At 38.8% G+C, this 17600-nt stretch overlaps 1 protein-coding gene across 1 annotated transcript; it reads right to left on the reverse strand.

The window, feature by feature from the left end:
* Positions 1-12081: 12081 nt before the first annotated feature.
* Positions 12082-15573, reverse strand: LOC118829854 (peptidyl-prolyl cis-trans isomerase A-like). The gene is made up of 2 exons (XM_036736706.1): positions 15442-15573; positions 12082-12604 (listed from the first exon to the last, which is right to left on the reverse strand). Exons 1-2 carry the CDS (start codon positions 15571-15573, stop codon positions 12095-12097), a joined length of 642 nt encoding a protein of 213 aa, XP_036592601.1. The 3' UTR covers positions 12082-12094.
* Between the last annotated feature and the right edge of the window lie 2027 nt (positions 15574-17600).

Consider the following 17600-nt stretch of genomic DNA (forward strand, 5'->3'; position numbering starts at 1 on the left):
TCTCAACAAGAATATCTTCTACAATAATGCATCTCAAAGTGTTATGTGGGGACCTGGTGGTCCCTGAGACCTTTTCAGGGTGTCCATGAGGTCAAAGTTATTTCATAAAAATACGAGATTTTAATTTTAATAATGTAAATTTCAATATATACGACCCTAAACAGCAACTTTTTGAAGTCTTTGATAATTTTTAAGCATGTGAAGGGATACTGAAAACTTTGAGAACTAATGCTCTATAACATGACCATCAAATTATCATCAAACTTCCCCTGAAGGCTTCTAGTGATCAGAGTCCACTAATTTATGAGCAGCCAATTCAACTTCTGTAGATCTCTAATTGTTAGGAATGACTTAATCATTTATTATTATTATTATTAATACTATTATTATTATTATTTTATCAGGATAGGGAGTACCACGTGAGGAACATTCTCTATCACTACAAAGCAACAATTTTACATTAGCATAAAATCTGGAAAAGCTTCCTGGGGCACTGAGTTTAAGTGACTTGCCAGGGGTCACTCCGCCAGTAGGTGTCAGAAGCAGAACTTAAATCCAAATCTTCCTTACTCTGGGGCCAACTCTTTATCCACAGTGACCTGCTTCCTCTTAGAATATTTTCCTCCCATTGAACCTAAAACTCTTGACAACTTGCTATCCACCGCTCTTAGTTCTGCTTCTGCAGCCAAACAGAAGAGCTCTATTTTCTCTCTATCCTCTGTTAATGCTAAACCATCTGCTCCAAGCCGTGTGTCCAGCTCTCTCTCTTGTTCATTCTTGCTCTAAATACAGCTAGCATGTTTTGTTCATTTTCAGCTTTCTCGAAAACAAGTTTTGGTAGGATGAATTGAAAATAGGACATAAAAGCACTGGCTGCTTTAAGAGGTAGAAAAAGAGAACAGAAAATGCATGATGGAGACAAATAGAGAAAAAAGGCAATTTCACAACTTTTTTGGAGTCTTCTCCTAGTTATAATGGCTTCATACATACATAAAGATGGTGTTTCACTAATCATGATCTTTGACACAGATCTCATTTTGGCACAAAGCAAGCTTTACTCACCATGATATTAAGTAGTTTGGTGTCAACAGAAGCTGTATATCAATTTCTCCTAATGACCCATGTATTTATCAAAGCATAACTAATGTTTTTCCACAGACTATTGTTATTTCAAAATGCTTTCTTCAGCATAAAATATCTAGAACACAAAATTCTGATTAAGAAACTTTGGCAAGTTCCAGATTTTATGAAGTTTAGAAAATGTATCTCCTGAAAAAGATTATTGTAGTTGAAGGTTACAGCCACAAGTTGACAGTCAGTCCTTGTGGGTTTGCATTGTGGTGAGGGTGTCTAATTGCATATTGATCTTTCCAACCACAGCCACAAATCCACGTATAACAATAACCATCAGTGGTATCTTCATCAATGAATGGCAAGAATATAGTCAAAGTACGTGTCCGTGCCCACGTTCAATAAAATATCATTAATGTGGCTCTAAATGATCATCCAGAATTTATTATGCCTGCCTAGACTATGAATAAAAGGTTTCCCAGGCAAATTCATATTATAAATGAGAGTAGTATTTAACCCTCTCAAGAAAACACATTTTTAGCAAAGTAACAAAGGCATATAGCTAGCACACTATATGTAGATGCTGCTAATTTTAATTGAGCCACATAGTCAATAAAGAAGTCCCCTTCCACCCCACCCCACACACACTTGGAAACATCTTTAGCAGTTAAAATAATATGACTTTCAAATATTCTACAACTCAGAATTTTTATGAATAAAGAATGGTCTTTCCCCTAATTATTATGATGATTATGATCTCTTCTTAACCCTCTGCAGTCTGGATTTGGCCTGTCATAAAACTGACCCTGCCCTTTCCAAAATTATCAATCATCTCTTAATTGCTAAATCTAATGGCCTTTTCCCAATCTTCATTTACGTGATCTTTCTACAGCCTTTGATATCATTTCCCCCACTGCCCACATATACTCTCTTTCACTAGTTTTTAATAATACTATCCTCTCTAGTTCTCTTCTTAACTGTCTGGACACTCCTTTGCGGGGTCTTTAGTTCACCTGTGCTAATCTTGGGTGTCCACCAAGGCTATGACCTGGGGAGGGGATTGCCTTCTCACTATACTATTTTTCCTAGATGACCTCATCATCTCCTCTGGATTCAATTATCATCTCTATGCAGATGATTCTCAGATTTATATACGCAGCCCTAACCTCTCTCCCAACTTCCAGTCTCATTTCCAATTCCCTATTGGACATTTCAAAAGAGATGTCACATAGACATCTTAAACTCAATTTGTCTAAAACTGAATTTGTTATCTTTTCCCCCAAATCTTCCCCTCTTTATAATTATCCTATCAACCATTACTGAGCTACCCAGCCTCCCTACCTAGGTGTTGTCCTCAACTTCTCACTCTCCATATATAATCAGTGGTCAAGTCCTGTCGATCCTACTGTTTGTGATATCTCTTATACATGATCCCTTCTTTCTTCTGATGTTGCTACCACCCTAATGCAGGCCCTCATCACTTCACATTTGTATTATTGCATTAGCCTGGTGATCCATCTTCCTGCTTTAATCTTCTTCCCCTTCCAGGCCATCCTTCATTCAGCTGTCAAAGTTATCTTCCTAAAGCACAGGTCTGACCATGACACTCTCCTATTCAGTCAACTCCAGTGGTTCCATGTTACTTACAGGATTAAATATAAAATCACATGTTTGACTTTTAAAGCCCTTCATAACATGACCCCTCCTTTCCAGTGGTCTTCCATCTTGCTCTCATCCACAGACTCATTGGTCCAGTGACATTGGCCTCCTCATTTTTCCTTGCATGAGACTTGTCTTCAATCACAGAGCTGGGTCATCTGACCAGTTACTACCAGAACTGAAGGTCAAAGCCAAGTCTTTTGATATAGAGGAAAGATCACTGGATGTGGAGTCAGACTACTGCTCCCAGATGAATCTTCCTTGTGCATTGATCTGATTATCTCAACGTTGGGCTCAGAAAATTTTAATAGCTCTTTATTGCCTACCAAATGAAGCTACAGTTTGCCATTAATCCATTTCTTTTCCAGTTTTATCTTACACTACTCCCTTCTACACAACAGAATTTGAGTTCAACTTCTGCCTCAGCTACCATTGTTAGGATGGCAAATTATCCTCTCTCAGGCTGTGTTTCATCTTCTGTGAAATGAAGTACTGAATTATATGATTTCTAAGATCTCTTACAACTCTAAACTCTCTCTTCCGTTGCTATGCTCCAGTTAATTGGACTATTCACTGTCCCTCATAAATATTGTCCCATCTTCATCAAGGTCATATATGGTTGTTCAGTCATGTCCAACTCTTCCTGGCCCCATTTGGGCTTTTCTTGATGAAGATACTAGAGTGGTTTGCCATTTCCTTCCCCAGCTCATTTTAAAAATGAGGAAAGTGAGGCCAACAGGGTTAAGTGACTGGCTCAGGATCACACAACCAGTAAGTGTCTGAGGCCAGATTTGAATTCGTGAAGATGAGTCTTTCTGATGCTAGACCTGGCACACTGTTCACTGTGCCACCCAGCTGCCCAACTGAACAACAACAAATAGGATTTGTTGCATGAAACTTTCTCTCACTCTTTCATCTTCTATCCCTTAGTTAGTGAGAATACTCACCTCACTTCACCCCTTTTTTCATATAGCACTTAGTCTGCTCTCTTACACACGAACACACACAATTATTTTACTTTATACTCATTATGTGTATATAGTCTATCCTAGATTGTATTCATGAAGAGAGGGATCATATCTTATTTAACTTTCTCTTAGTGCCCAATAGAGTGGTCTGCATATTTTGATACTGTGGTTTAGTCATTTTTCAGTCTTATCTGCCTCTTTGTGACTCTGGGGTTTTCTTGGCAAAGATCCTGGAATGGTTTGCCATTTCCTTCTCCAGCTCATCTTACAGTTGAGGAAACTCAGGAAAACAAGGTTAAGTGACTTGCCTAGGGTCACACATTTAATAAGTGTCTTAGACTGCAGTTGAACTCAGGTCTTCCCGACTCCAGGCCAGGTGCTCTATCTACCATGCCACCTAGCTGCCCTGGTCTGCTGTGGTAGGTTCCCAGTATTTGCTGAAAGTGAATTGACAAGTCCTCTCTCTGTTACTTATCAGCCATGTGACAGCAAGAAAGTGGCTATTAATCTGAGGTTTAGTTTCTTCAGTTGTAAAATGGGGATATTAACTGTCACATTACCTATCTTGGACTTTTGTGAAGGAAAACTTTGCAAGCTCTTAGTTCTCTATAGTGATGTAGTATTATTAATATGAATTAGTTATGTTTTAGAATATCTGTGTATACAAATATACATGAATATACAAAAATAAAATAGAGACTAATTCTTAAATTCAAAAGGAGAGTTTTTGAACAAATATTACTTTGAGGATGTTCAGAATCTGCATTTCTGGTTACAATAATTGTTTCACGATTAATCAATCAGATTAAAGTATAGCATAATTTCATAAAACTCGGAAGAATTTGAAAGCTGATAAAAACCTAGTGACTACAAATAAACAGAGGAAATATATCAAAATAAATTAGGCTGTTCCAGCTTTCCATTGGCTGATCATCTCACTTGCTCTTCCAGATTAAAACTGTACTAAGACTTTTAGGACATGGTGTGTATCAAATAATATATAAAAAAGCACTCCCCCCCCACAAGTTATTTCTTTTTAAAAATGTAAAATAGAAAACACATATTCTTTGTATTCCACAGCTCCTAGCACAGATCTTTCCACATAATAGCAAGGGATATCAACAAACATTTGCAGATTGACATGATAGAGTAGTATAAATTCTGTTTTTCCTATTTATTCTGCATGTTGCTTGTTTGTACATATTTGTTTGTAAGTTTTCTCCCCCATTAAATTGTGAGCTCCATGAGAGTGGAGATTTTCTTTTGCCCTTCTTTTTATCCCTAGTAATTAGTATATTGTCAGGCACATAGTGCTTACAAATGCTTATCAACTGATTGACGTCAGAACTGAGGTTGTTGCTGTTTGTCTTTCATTCTCAAAGAGGACCCTGACATCATGAAGGTAATACCAAGACTTGTAAGTGAATTGGATTAAAGTGAGGGAGGACTGTGCAAAGTTACCAGCCTCACATTCTCCTCCAGAGTCATCTGGGTCCAGTGCTGAGATATAGACCCATCCTGACTGGAGATGGACCTGGATTCAATGGGAGACCTTGGCCTTTGTAAGCCAAGGTCTTTAACTGGTCTCAGTTTGACTCAAGTAATGCCCATTCAGTGACTAAAGCTAGGTAAGAAAGGAGAAAGAGCCTCTTTACCTACTTAAAAACAAACCTCAATCTGGGGCATAATACTACTTAAAAAAAGGCACCCCGGTGCAGGGAAAAGTGTCATCTTTTTGAAGTGAGAGGACACAAGTTTGAATCCTGGCATTGTTACTCACCCACCACCTATGCACAAACCACCTACCATCTGAGTCTCAATTTCCTCATTTTTAAAATGGGTAGGTTGACCTTTTTTTTTAGTTTTTCTTTTTTTTTAAATTTTTCTTTTTTTAATTTATTTAATATATTTAGTTTTCAGCATTGATTTTCACAAAAGTTTGAATTACAAATTTTTTCCCCATTTCTACCCTCCTCCCACTCCAAGATGGCGTATATTCTGGTTGCCCCGTTCCACAGTCAGCCCTCCCATCTGTCACCCCACTCCCCTCCCATCCCCCTTTCCCTTCTTATCTTGTAGGGCAAGATAAATTTCTATGCCCCATTGCCTGTGTATCTTATTTCCTAGTTGCACGAAAAAGTTTTTGTTGTTGTTGTTTTTGAATGTCTGTTTTTAAAACTTTGAGTTCCAAATTCTCTCCTCTCTTCCCTCCCCACCCACCCTCCCCAAGAAGGTAAGCAATTCAACATATGCCACATGTGTATCATTATGTAAAATCCTTCCACAATACTCATGTTGTGAAAGATTAACTATGTTTTGCTCCTTCCTAACCTATCCCCCTTTATTGAATTTTCTCCCTTGACCCTGTCCCTTTTCGAAAGTGTTTGGTTTTGATTACCTCCTCCCCCCATCTGCCCTCCCTTCTATCATCCCCCCTTTTTTAACTTCTTCCTCCTTCTTTCCTGTGGGGTAAGATACCCAATTGAGTGTGTATGGTATTCTTTCCTCAGGTCAAATCCGATGAGAGCAAGATTTACTCATTCCCCCTCACCTGCCCCCTCCTCCCTTCCTACCACTTTTTCTCGCCACTTTTATGTGAGATAATTTACCCATTCTATCTCTCCCTTTCTCAGTCTCTCAATATATTCCTCTCTTATCCCTTAAATTGATTTTATTTTTTTAGATATCAACCCTTCATATTCAACTCACCCTGTGCCCTTTGTGTGTGTGTGTGTGTGTGTATATATATATATATATATATATATATATATATATATATATACCTACATATATACATACATAGACACACACATATGCATATATATATATGTATACACACATATGTATATGCATATTCCTTTCAGCTACTGTGATATTGAGGTCTCATGAATCATACACATCATCTTTCTATGTAGGAATGTAAACAAAACAGTTCAACTTAAGTAAGTCCCTTATGATTTCTCCTTCTTGTTTACCTTTTCATGCTTCTCTTGATTCTTGTGTTTGAAAGTCAGGTTTTCTATTCAGCTCTGGTCATTTCACTGAGAAAGCTTGAAAGTCCTCTATTTTATTGAAAATCGATATTTTGCCTGGGAGCATGATACTGAGTTTTGCTGGGTAGGGGATTCTTCGTTTTAATCCTAGCTCCATTGACCTCCAGAATATAGTATTCCAAGCCCTTCAGTCCCTTAATGTGGAAGCTGCCAGATCCTGTGTTATCCTGATTGTTTTTCCACAATATTCAAATTGTTTCTTTCTGGCTGCTTGCAGTATTCTCTCCTTGACCTGGGAGCTCTGGAATTTGGCGACAATGTTTCTAGGAGTTTTCTTTCTGGGATCTATTTCAGGAGGCAATCTGTGGATTCTTTAAATTTCTATTTTACCCTCTGGCTCCAGAATATCGGGGCAATTCTCCTTGATAATTTCTTGAAAAATCATATCTAGGCTCTTTTTTTGATCATGACTTTCAGGTAGTCCAATAATTTTTAAATTATCTCTCCTGGATCTATTTTCTAGGTCAGCGGTTTTTCCAATGAGATATTTGACAGTGTCTTCCATTTTTTCATTCCTCTGGTTCTGTTTTATAATATCTTGATTTCTCATAAAGTCACCAGCTTCCACTTGCTCCAATCTAATTTTTAAGGTAGTATTTTCTTCAGTGGTCTTTTGGACCTCCTTTTCCATTTGGCTAATTCTGCCTTTCAAGGAATCCTTCTCCTCATTGGCTTTTTGGAGCTCTTTTGACGTTTGAGTTAGTCTATTTTTTAAAGTGTTGCTTTCTTCAATATGTTTTTCAGTATTTTTGGGGGACTCCTTTAGCAAGTCATTGACTTGTTTTTCATGGTTTTCTTGCATGATTCTCATTTCTTGTCCCAATTTTTCCTCTACTTCTCTAACTTGCTTTTCCATCTCCTTTTTGAGCTCTTCTATGCCCTGAGACCAGTTCATGTTTTTTTTGGAGGCTTTTGATGTAGCTCTTGGACTTTGTTGACTTCTTCAGGCTGTATGTTTTGGTCTTCTTTGTTACCAAAGAAAGCTTCCAAAGTCTGAGACTGAATCTGGGTGTGTTTTCTCTGCCTGGCCATGTTCCCAGCCAACTTACTTGACCCTTGAGTTTTTCATCGGGGTGTGACTGTTTGTAGAGCAAAGAGCACTTTGTTCCCAGCTTAAGGGGATGCCCTGTTGATTTCAGAGCTATTTCTATACAGCCAACTCTGCCACCCCATCACTCCTCCTTCCTCAAGAACCACCGATCTGGACCTGACGCAAATCTTAAGCAGGCTCTGCACTCCTGCTCTGATCCACCACTTAATTCCTCCCACCAGGTGGGCCTAGGGCAGGAAGTAACTCCAGCTGTAGTTCTGTAGCTGCACCTCCCCCGCTGCCACTGGGGTGGTGGCCGAACTGCCAACTCTGTTCCCTGTAGCTTTTTCCACAAACCTTCTCTGTTGTCTTTGGTGTTTGTGGGTTGAGAAGTCTTGTAACTGCCACAGCTCACTGATTCAGGGTTCTAGGGCCTGTCCTGCGCAGCTCCTGGTCTGGTTGGTCCTGCTGCCTCCCACACTGAGCTCCACTCCCCTCCACTCCATGCCGATAGACCTCATCCAGCAACCATCCAGGCTGTCCTGGGCTAGATCCCTGCTTCCCTCTGCTATTTTGTGGATTCTGCAGTTCTAGAATTTGTTCAGAGCCATTTTTTTATAAGTTTTTGGAGGGATGTGGTGGGGAGCTCACGCAAGTCCCTGCTTTCCAGCCACCATCTTGGCTCCACCCCTGGAAGTCCCGAATTACATGACCTTTAAAGTCTCTTCCAGATCTAAATCAAAGATTTTACTTGTTTATGAAAGTTCTTAGACTCACTGAAAGGAATTTTCCTCATCACAGCTGATCTTTATTAGGTGTGGTAACTTCACCATCAAGTAGATGTAGTTGTCACAAATGGTCAAAGCTCCACTTGCAAGCAATAGTGGTCACTTGTTTGGAGGTATACACTGCTTATGAATTTTTTTTTATAATGGACTTTTCTGCTAAAGGTATAAACCATTGTTCTATGGCTAGAGGCAGCTATGAGGTGCAGTTGATAGAGAGTGCAGGGCCTGAACTCAAGTAGTAAGGAATGATTTGTTGTCTGGAAGATATGAGTTCAAATTCGGCTTTAGGCACTCAGTGTCTATGTGATTCTGAGTAAATCATTTAATCTCTATTTCCCTCAATTATAAAATGGGATTATGCTAGCATTTACCTCCCAGGGTTGTAAAGTTCAAATGAAATGATATTTGTAAAGTGCTGGTAGGCACTTAACAATGTTTGTTTCCTTTCTCTGTCCTTATCAGACAGGAGTCTCAAGAGCATTCACATTCAAGGAAACACTCCTATTCCCAAGGCATGAAGTACTAGGGGATAAATGTAAGAACCTTAGTTATAGGCTCTGTTGTAAGATCCCAATTCACAATCAGGCAATTGCAAATTTGAGGCAAAGGCAGGACTCCAGGGGATTGACCAATGTTTTGCCATGGCAGACAAATAGCAACCTAGTAAATAATTTCTGTAATGCTCTAAACCTAAACCCTGAAATGGGTTAACTATACTACTTCCACAGGGGAGCAAAAAGATAGCAAGATAACAAGAATAAATGATTTTTTTAAAGTAACTGTCTTCAATTCTTATCACAGATGGGGAGATACTGCTTTTCAAAGGAAGTTAGATAGCTAAGTATAATATTACTATACCAAAGGGACCAAAGAGATACTATAGAAAAAAAATAGGTATCTTCTACGTAAATGATTGGTGACTTTATTGGCATCTCAGATGCTAAACATTTCCTCTCTTATTGATGTTAATGGAAATGGAAAGACCACAATATACTATATTATGTACCTCTGAGTGAAGAATATATCAGTGGCACAGGTAAGGACACTATGTTCTCTGCGGGAACTAAATCTCCCAAAAGGCTGTGAATAGATTGTACATGAATTCACCATGTAACATACCTATCATATGTGGACTCTAATGTTGTGCTTTTTGTTCCTTGATGTCTCTGGAGGGTCTGGATGTGGCCTGAAGGTCAGGGCAACAAAGTCATAAAAAGAAAGAAGAGGGGGGAGGGGAAGGAGCTGTGTCTAAGCCATGCTTGTGCTAGAGCTTCCTAATGGAAGTAGAGAGGAGAGTTTTTCCCACTCTAGCTCCCAATACGAAGCAATGGGGCTCTCTGTAATTCTCTATTTTTTTTTCCAAGCCAGGAGACTTTGACATCCCCATGGTGAGACATAGTACCTTCAAGACATTGAACTCTCAGCATTTGTTCAGTTAGCTAGTCTCCAATACTCTTTCCATTCCCTAGCCTGTAGTGCCTTATTGAGAAGCCAATGAAAGCAAAGGAAATAAAAAGAATCACCATCCCATTGAAATCAACTGTTAACTTACTTTTTTTTAACTGACCCCAAAATGAGCAAAGATGTCTTTGTCCTTCTTGTCTTGTGTTAAAGATATGGGGTAAGGAGAAGTAGACAGTCAACCTGGGTGACCTTAAGGCATGCAGTTAGTAGCCTTTAAAATTAAGTAGTGAATTCATATGCTGTTTGATTTAACTTCTTATTATTTACTTGCATTCCATTTAAGTAAATTTGCTTTTCTTTATCTCACTGTCATGTGTTTCATTCTGGCACAGTTAGGGAAACTTAGTGGAAATGGGGGCTTGTGAACTATAGATTGAAATAGATCGTTACAGCTGAATGCGATGGTTCTGGGAGCATCCAGAAGGAGGATCGCAAGTGTTACACATGCTATCACTTCTAAAGCCCTACAAAGGGCAGAGTTTTGTTGTCTAGTTTAAATTCTGAAGATTCTGAGCCTTCATGTTGTTTAATTGCAATTAGACTTCAACAATGTTGAATGTAATATTCTAATTGACAAATGTGGCCAGACCAACTTTTTTTTTTAAAGATTCTATTCTAAGTTTGGTAGTGGTGATATTAGGAAGAAGTGTTATGTCATCCCTGGAGGCAGAAAGCAGAGTCTAGAAATAACATGGAGAAGAGAGGCATCAGAAACTGCAAGTATGCATATAAAAATCTAGGTTAGAGTACTTTAAATGTCATAAAGTACCTGCTGCTGCTCAGCTATGGAGAGAAAATCTTCTGTCAGCAAATATAGGTCCTAACAAAACACCTTTAAAAACCAGTAACAAGTTTCTATGGTAAAACAAGTAAGAGTATCTATTCCTGCTTCTCCAAAATAGGTGGGAAAGTATGGCCACAAATCAATCTGTGTTTTTATAGTTAAAAATAAGAGATAAGTAAAGTTGGCCTTGATTTTACAACTACATATAAATGGAGGGGGGAGGATGCCAGGTGTTTTTTTTTTCTTTTCAACTAACAAGATTTTCGACTAAGAAAAAAGGACCTATCTAATGTACATTATAAAAACATTGGAAATAATGGTTTCCTGTTCTTCCTAAACCTTTAACTATTTTTTAGCTAACAGAAACCCATAAAATTCATCTGTACAAAAAGGATATAACTCTAAAACCATCACTTTATATGATAGCAGATATAAAATTACTTCTCCATTATAAATTATCTGTTGATCTAATGGTGTTTAAACAAAAATTAATTTATTTTCAGGCCTTCGAAACAAGATGTTTACCCCCTTCTTTGAAGGAAAATTTTTTTAAAAGGAAATGATCTTCATTTCCATGAGAAGTTAGTGGTGCCTTTTTTAATTATTTCAAGGATGAGAAAGTGAAAAAGTAAGGGAATGATTCTAAACCACATTATTATCCAAATGTAATAACTAACACTCACCTGTTCACATTGAAGAAAATCTTTTTGTGTGATACTAATTTAAACTACAGAAACTGAAAATACTTCTGAAAACTTTGTTGTCATGACAACAAAATCCCATAAGAAATGATACATATCATCATCTGAGGGAAACTTCATGACATGATTTCGCAGACTCTTCAACCACCCACTGAAACCCCATTTTCAGATTTGCCTTTCATTTGCTTATTTAAAAAAAATCCACTGAATGTAGATTGTCAACAAACATGCTAACGTGAACAGTTTTTATGTTACAAAGTCTCTAGCTTGGAAGCCACCTTGATGGTCATTCCTTATGATCAGCTCCTGACCAAGAATACATTCAGTGACAATCCTGACAAACCCTCTTCTGTACTTTTTTTTTTTTGAAGTTTAGCTTTTATTTCATAATCATAAACTTAACTCTGTTGTCTAGCCAGACTTGTGGAAGGAAAAAGGAAAATGAAATCCAAAGAGAATTGCAGCAAGTGAGAGCACAAGGATTACAGGGTATAAGAGCAGATGGGGTTTGGAGGTGCTCTCTCCAGCTACAGAGGAATGGTTTGATGGTTGAGACAAAAAACAAAACAAAAAATCTTATGAGAGCTGTCCACAGTCAGCGATAGTGATCTTCTTGCTGGTCTTGCCATCCCGAGAACCGAAACGCTCCATGGCTTCCACAATGTTCATGCCTTCTTTCACTTGGCCAAAGACCACATGCTTGCCATCCAACCAATCAGTCTTAGCAGTACAGATGAAAAATTGGGAGCCATTTGTGTTGGGTCCAGCATTTGCCATGGACAAGATGCCAGGACCAGTATGTTTCAGGATGAAGTTCTCATCAGCAAATTTCTCCCCATAGATGGACTTGCCACCAGTGCCATTATGGCATGTGAAGTCACCACCCCGGCACATGAACCCAGGAATGATTCTGTGGAAGCAGGATCCCTTGTAACCAAATCCCTTCTCTCCAGTGCTCAGAGCACGGAAGTTTTCTGCTGTCTTTGGAACCTTGTCTGCAAAGAGCTCGAAAGTAATCCGGCCCAGGGGCTCGTTATCGACCGCGATGTCGAAGTACACGCTGGGGTTGGCTGTGGCCACAGATGCCTAGGCTGGGCGCGACGGCAGAGGAATAGGTGGCAGGGATCGGTGTCTGGCGGAGGGAACCCGGACGAGGTCTCCCAGTAGCGGCGTCTGCAAAGCCCTCTTCCGTACTTTTAATGACTATATTTCTCAGTATTTCAGTAAGAGCAAGTTGTTGGATCTGTTAATCTTTATAAAAATTGAATACAAATTTCAACTTATTCATACAATCATAGATCTAGAAGATACTTTAGAGGACAACTTGTTCAATTTTCTCATTTCACATTTGAGAAAAACGAAGGATCTTGTCCAAGGACCCACAGGACATGATGTGGGATTTGAATCCAGGTTCTCTGACTCCAAAACCAATCTTCTGTCTATTGGACCACATTGCTTCTGTAGGAGGGAACCCAAGGAGCATGCGGTTGAGAAAGTTGTATCAAGGTCAGGTAAGCTGCATCAGGAAACCACTGGACATATCACAGTCCTTGCTCCAGCTCTAAAACGGCAAAATATCCCTATTGTTGGGTCATGAATGCCTGCTTCCCAGATCTTGCTCTCTATTTTCTCTAAGAAAAGATCTGCTAAATAGATGCAAGTATAGATAGTACTCTGCCCAGTCCTGGGCAATAGCTGATGATCTAAGTCAAGGTTTCCTGACAGTTTGGGTTTGAGTATTGAGGAGAGCAGGAGAGAAAGAAAAGCATACGAAGAAGGGAATTGGTTGAAAATGAACCATGTTTATTAGCAATATTCACAGGTCAGGGAGCTATAAGGATGTGGTATCCCTAGACTTGAGCTCAAGCAATGACTGGCTTACAGCCCCTGCCCTATCTTGTTTTTATTCAGTTGTTTCAGTTGCGTCCCACTCTTCATGACCCCATTTGGAGTTTCCTTGGCAAAGACACTGGAGTGGTTTGCCATGTTGTTTTCCTGCTCATTTTACAGATGAGGCAACTGAAGCAAGCAAGGTTAAGTGATGTACCCAGGGTCACACAGCCAGTAAATGTCTGAGGCTGATTTTGAACTCTTCCTGGGCATTGAATCTTCCTGACCCCAGACCCAGCACTCTGTCTACTGTGTCACCTAGCAGTCCTTGCTGTACCTTACTTTGCCTATATCAAGTAGAACCTGACTTTCTCTGGGGAAAATTTATAATGATGCAGAGGACTGAAGGTGGGGCATGGCAAGCCATGGGCCCTCCTAGCCTGCTCAAGGTGACTGGGTATTCTTGGCACAGGAAGTGTACATGGAGAGCTAATGATTCCTATACAAATCATTAGCTGTGTGACCAGGGGCAGGAAAATTAATCTCTGGGAGAAATTTCTTTTTCTGTAATATAGGCACAATAGTACTTCTAGTACATATCTGTCATTGTGAGATTACTTTGTAAACCTCTAGGTGCTAGATAAACATGAAGTGTTATCAATAGGGACCAAAAGGAGAGATGGGAGAAGAGACAGGAGGGTAAAAAAATAATGTTTCATCACTTTTGTTTTCTCATAAAAGGTAAATTGTAAGAACAACATCTGGAAATGAAGCTTTTTGTCATTTGAGTTAAAAAATGTAGGTCCTAAAATTTAAATTAAAACTCAATTAATTAAGAAATATTGCTGGTAGCTTTCAATAAGGGAAAGAAGAAAATAGAGTCTGGTGGAAAGGTTAATAAATGGTAGTTATTTAGTCCTTTAAAGTTCACAAGGTGCTTTATGTTCCTTGCTTCTTTTAAAAAAATATTATTTTATTTGACCTTCATAATTATTCTTATTTCACAGATGAAGAAACTGAGTCTCAGGAAAGGTCACTGATTTGTTCATGATCAGAGGCAAGATTTGAACTCAGATTTTCCTGCTTCCATTACAACACATTTTCCACTAAAACAACCTGCCTCACGTTTAACATGTGAATGAACCATGCTTTGGGCAGTATCCCCTTATAATAAAGTCAAATATTATTTCTAGTACTAGAAATATCTTCCCAGTAAGATAACATATGAATTAAATAAAGCCTCTTGACCACAAATCCTTATAAAAGCATTGGCTAACTGCACAGCATTATTGTTTAGTCATTCAGTCATGTCTTCATTACCCCTGGTAATGGATCATACTGCCCATTTTTTGTTTGTTTTGTTTTTGTTTTGTTAGACAAAGATGCTGGAGTGGTTTGCTATTTCCTTCTCCAGTGGATTAAAACAAACAGAAGTTAAGTGACTTACCCAGGGTCACACAGCTAATAAGTGTCTGATCTCGGATTTGAACTTAGGTCTTTGTGATTCCAGTCCTAGCACTCTATCCCCTGAACCACATAGCTGCCTCCATAGCTACATGATATGGTCAAAACAGAATGAAGCTGGGGCACTTGGGAACAATTTGGACTTTTTTTTCTCCTGAAATATTAAGATATTTGGATATAGACATTCAACTTACAAAGATGAATAAAGCTCCTTATTTTTTTTGTATCAGACTTACAATGTCATTATTATGTAAGGAAATCCCAGTGAAGAAAATTACTCTGTCAATTCATATCAGCCCTTGATCTACCACTCAAAAGAGATAGTTGCGAAGGATTCTGGGAAGATGGCAGAGTAGGTCAGAAAATTCCAAGCTCTCAAGATGTTCCTCCACAAAAGAGATAAAACAGCTCCTCAGGACAAACATAGAGTAGTAAAAATAAACAAGAGGAGTAGAACTAGCATCCTCCTAAGACAATCAGAGAAGATCTGAAGAAAAAATCCCCTGAAGAGGTTTTGTCCCTGTGAAGAGTAAACACCTCCAGGCTAGGGACCACTTTAAAAACAAGCAGTAAGCCCTAGGGTTAGCTGGGTTGGGAGGCTGCCTTGGCCCAGCCACAGGAACCTTTACCTCCTGGACAGTGAGGGGAGTTGGGCCTCTAAGCAGGAGAAGATCAAGGGAGCCTCTGCTGACAAGGAATGCCACATCCAGCTGTGCTGTAGAGATGCAGCCAGGGTGAGAAGGAACCAGCACATGCTTCATGAGTGCAAAAGCAGTGGGGCGGAGACAGTACTGACTGTGGGCACTTATAGGAGCCTGGAGGTCTTGATTTAGGTTAAATGTCAGAGAGGAGAACTGAAGAGGGATCTGAGGCCAGAGGCACCACCCCCAATACCTCAACAATAGAGGTGATTACAAAAATCTAGCTATTACAAGAAAGGAAGAAAGAAAGGAAGGAAGGAAGTAAGGAAGTAAGGAAGGAAGGAAGGAAGAAAGAAAGAAAGAAAGAAAGAAGAAAGGAAGGAAGGATGAAAGAAAGAAAGAAAGAAAGAAAGAAAGAAAGAAAGAAAGAAAGAAAGAAAGAAAGGAAGAAAGAAAGACACAGGTAAGGGGAAAGATTCCAACCATAGAGAATTACTATAGGATAGAGAAGACTGGGATTCATCTTCAGAGGATGATACTGAAGCAAAGAAACCTTTTTCTACCCCAAAGAGTAATTTCAAATGGTCACCTGCCCAAAAGGAATTCATAGAAGAACTTAAAAAAACCTTCAAAAGTCAAATGAGAGAGACTGAGGAAAAACTAAAAAAAAAAAAAAGAACAATCTAAGAAAAACAAGAGGATTGTGAAAAGAAAGTCAACCAATTAGAAAAGGAGATCCAGAATCTTAAGGAAGAAAACGACTCCATGAAAATCAAGATTAGGCAAGGGGAAACTGGTGAAGTTATGAGACCAAGAAATAATAAAACAAAATATAAAGAATCAAAACGTAGAAGGCAATGTGAAACATCTCATAAGAAAAACAACTGATCTGGAGAACATATCAAGAACATAAGAATAATCAGACTATCTGAAAGCTATGATCACAAAAAGAATCTTGATAAAATAATACAAGAAATAATTAAAGACAATTATCCTGAAGGATTTGAAGAAGAAGGAAAAATAGAAATAGAAAAAGAATCCATTGATCACCACCTGAAAGAGATCTTATGAGGAAAAGTCACAGGAATATCATAGTCAAGTTCTGAAACCCCCAACTCAAAGATAAAACATTATGAGCCACAAGGAAAAAAAAAACAATTTACATATGGTGTACCACAGGTCTTGGAACACTATTGAACAAAGAGTAAAAGAAGTGGTCTTCTGGCCAAAAATCTGATACCCTGCAAAGCTAAGCATAATCCTGAATGAAAAAATAGATATTTAATGAACTGTCAGACTTTCAGGAGTTTGTTAAAAAAAAAGCAAAAACTAAACTTAAAAGAAGATTTGACATACAAGAGCAAAGAAAAACATAAGTAACATACCAAAGACCAATTACAAGGGACTCAATAAGGACAGACTGTTTTCATTTATGTTGCTTGGTTGTCGTCCTTCATTCTCTAAGGGGACCAACATGACATCATTATGCTAGACTACTTACAGTGTGTCCAACTATGGCTGATCAGACCAATACAAGCTTGAAATGTTCTACCACAGGCCTCTGGTTCACTTCTTTTGTAGATATTCAAGCTTGTTGATTAGATTAGTTTTGATTGCAAAGCCTACACCAGCTTCATGGTGCTTCCCTTCACTACAGCCACTCCAGGAAAATGTGGATCTACCTCCAACTTCAGTAAGCTGGCCTTCATTTGCCAGACTTGTTTCACCCAGGGCTGCTATTTAGATGTGATACCTGCTGAGTTCTCTTGCATCCTTCTCATTTCTTTTCCTGATTTTTCCTCTACTTCTTTTACTTGATTTTCAAAATCCTTTTTGCGGTCTTCCATGGCCTGAGACCAATTCATATTTTTCTTGGAGGCTTTTGATGTAGTATCTTCGACTTTGTTGTCTTCTTTTGGCTATGTTTTGATCTTCTTTGTTACCAAAGTATGATTCTATAATCATATTCTTTACATTGTCTGCTCATTTTCCTAGCCAATTACTTTGCTTTTGAGCTCTTTGTCAAGATATAACCCTGCTTCCAGAGTGGAGAGTGCTCTGTCCCAAGCTTCAGGTTCTTCTGAGGTGATATATTCCAAGGAGAAGTGTTTGCTCCTCTACTGGCCTGTGCTCTGGTCTGTGAGTGA

This window comes from Trichosurus vulpecula, chromosome 8 (genome assembly GCF_011100635.1).
Source record: "Trichosurus vulpecula isolate mTriVul1 chromosome 8, mTriVul1.pri, whole genome shotgun sequence".
Taxonomy (NCBI): domain Eukaryota; kingdom Metazoa; phylum Chordata; class Mammalia; order Diprotodontia; family Phalangeridae; genus Trichosurus; species Trichosurus vulpecula.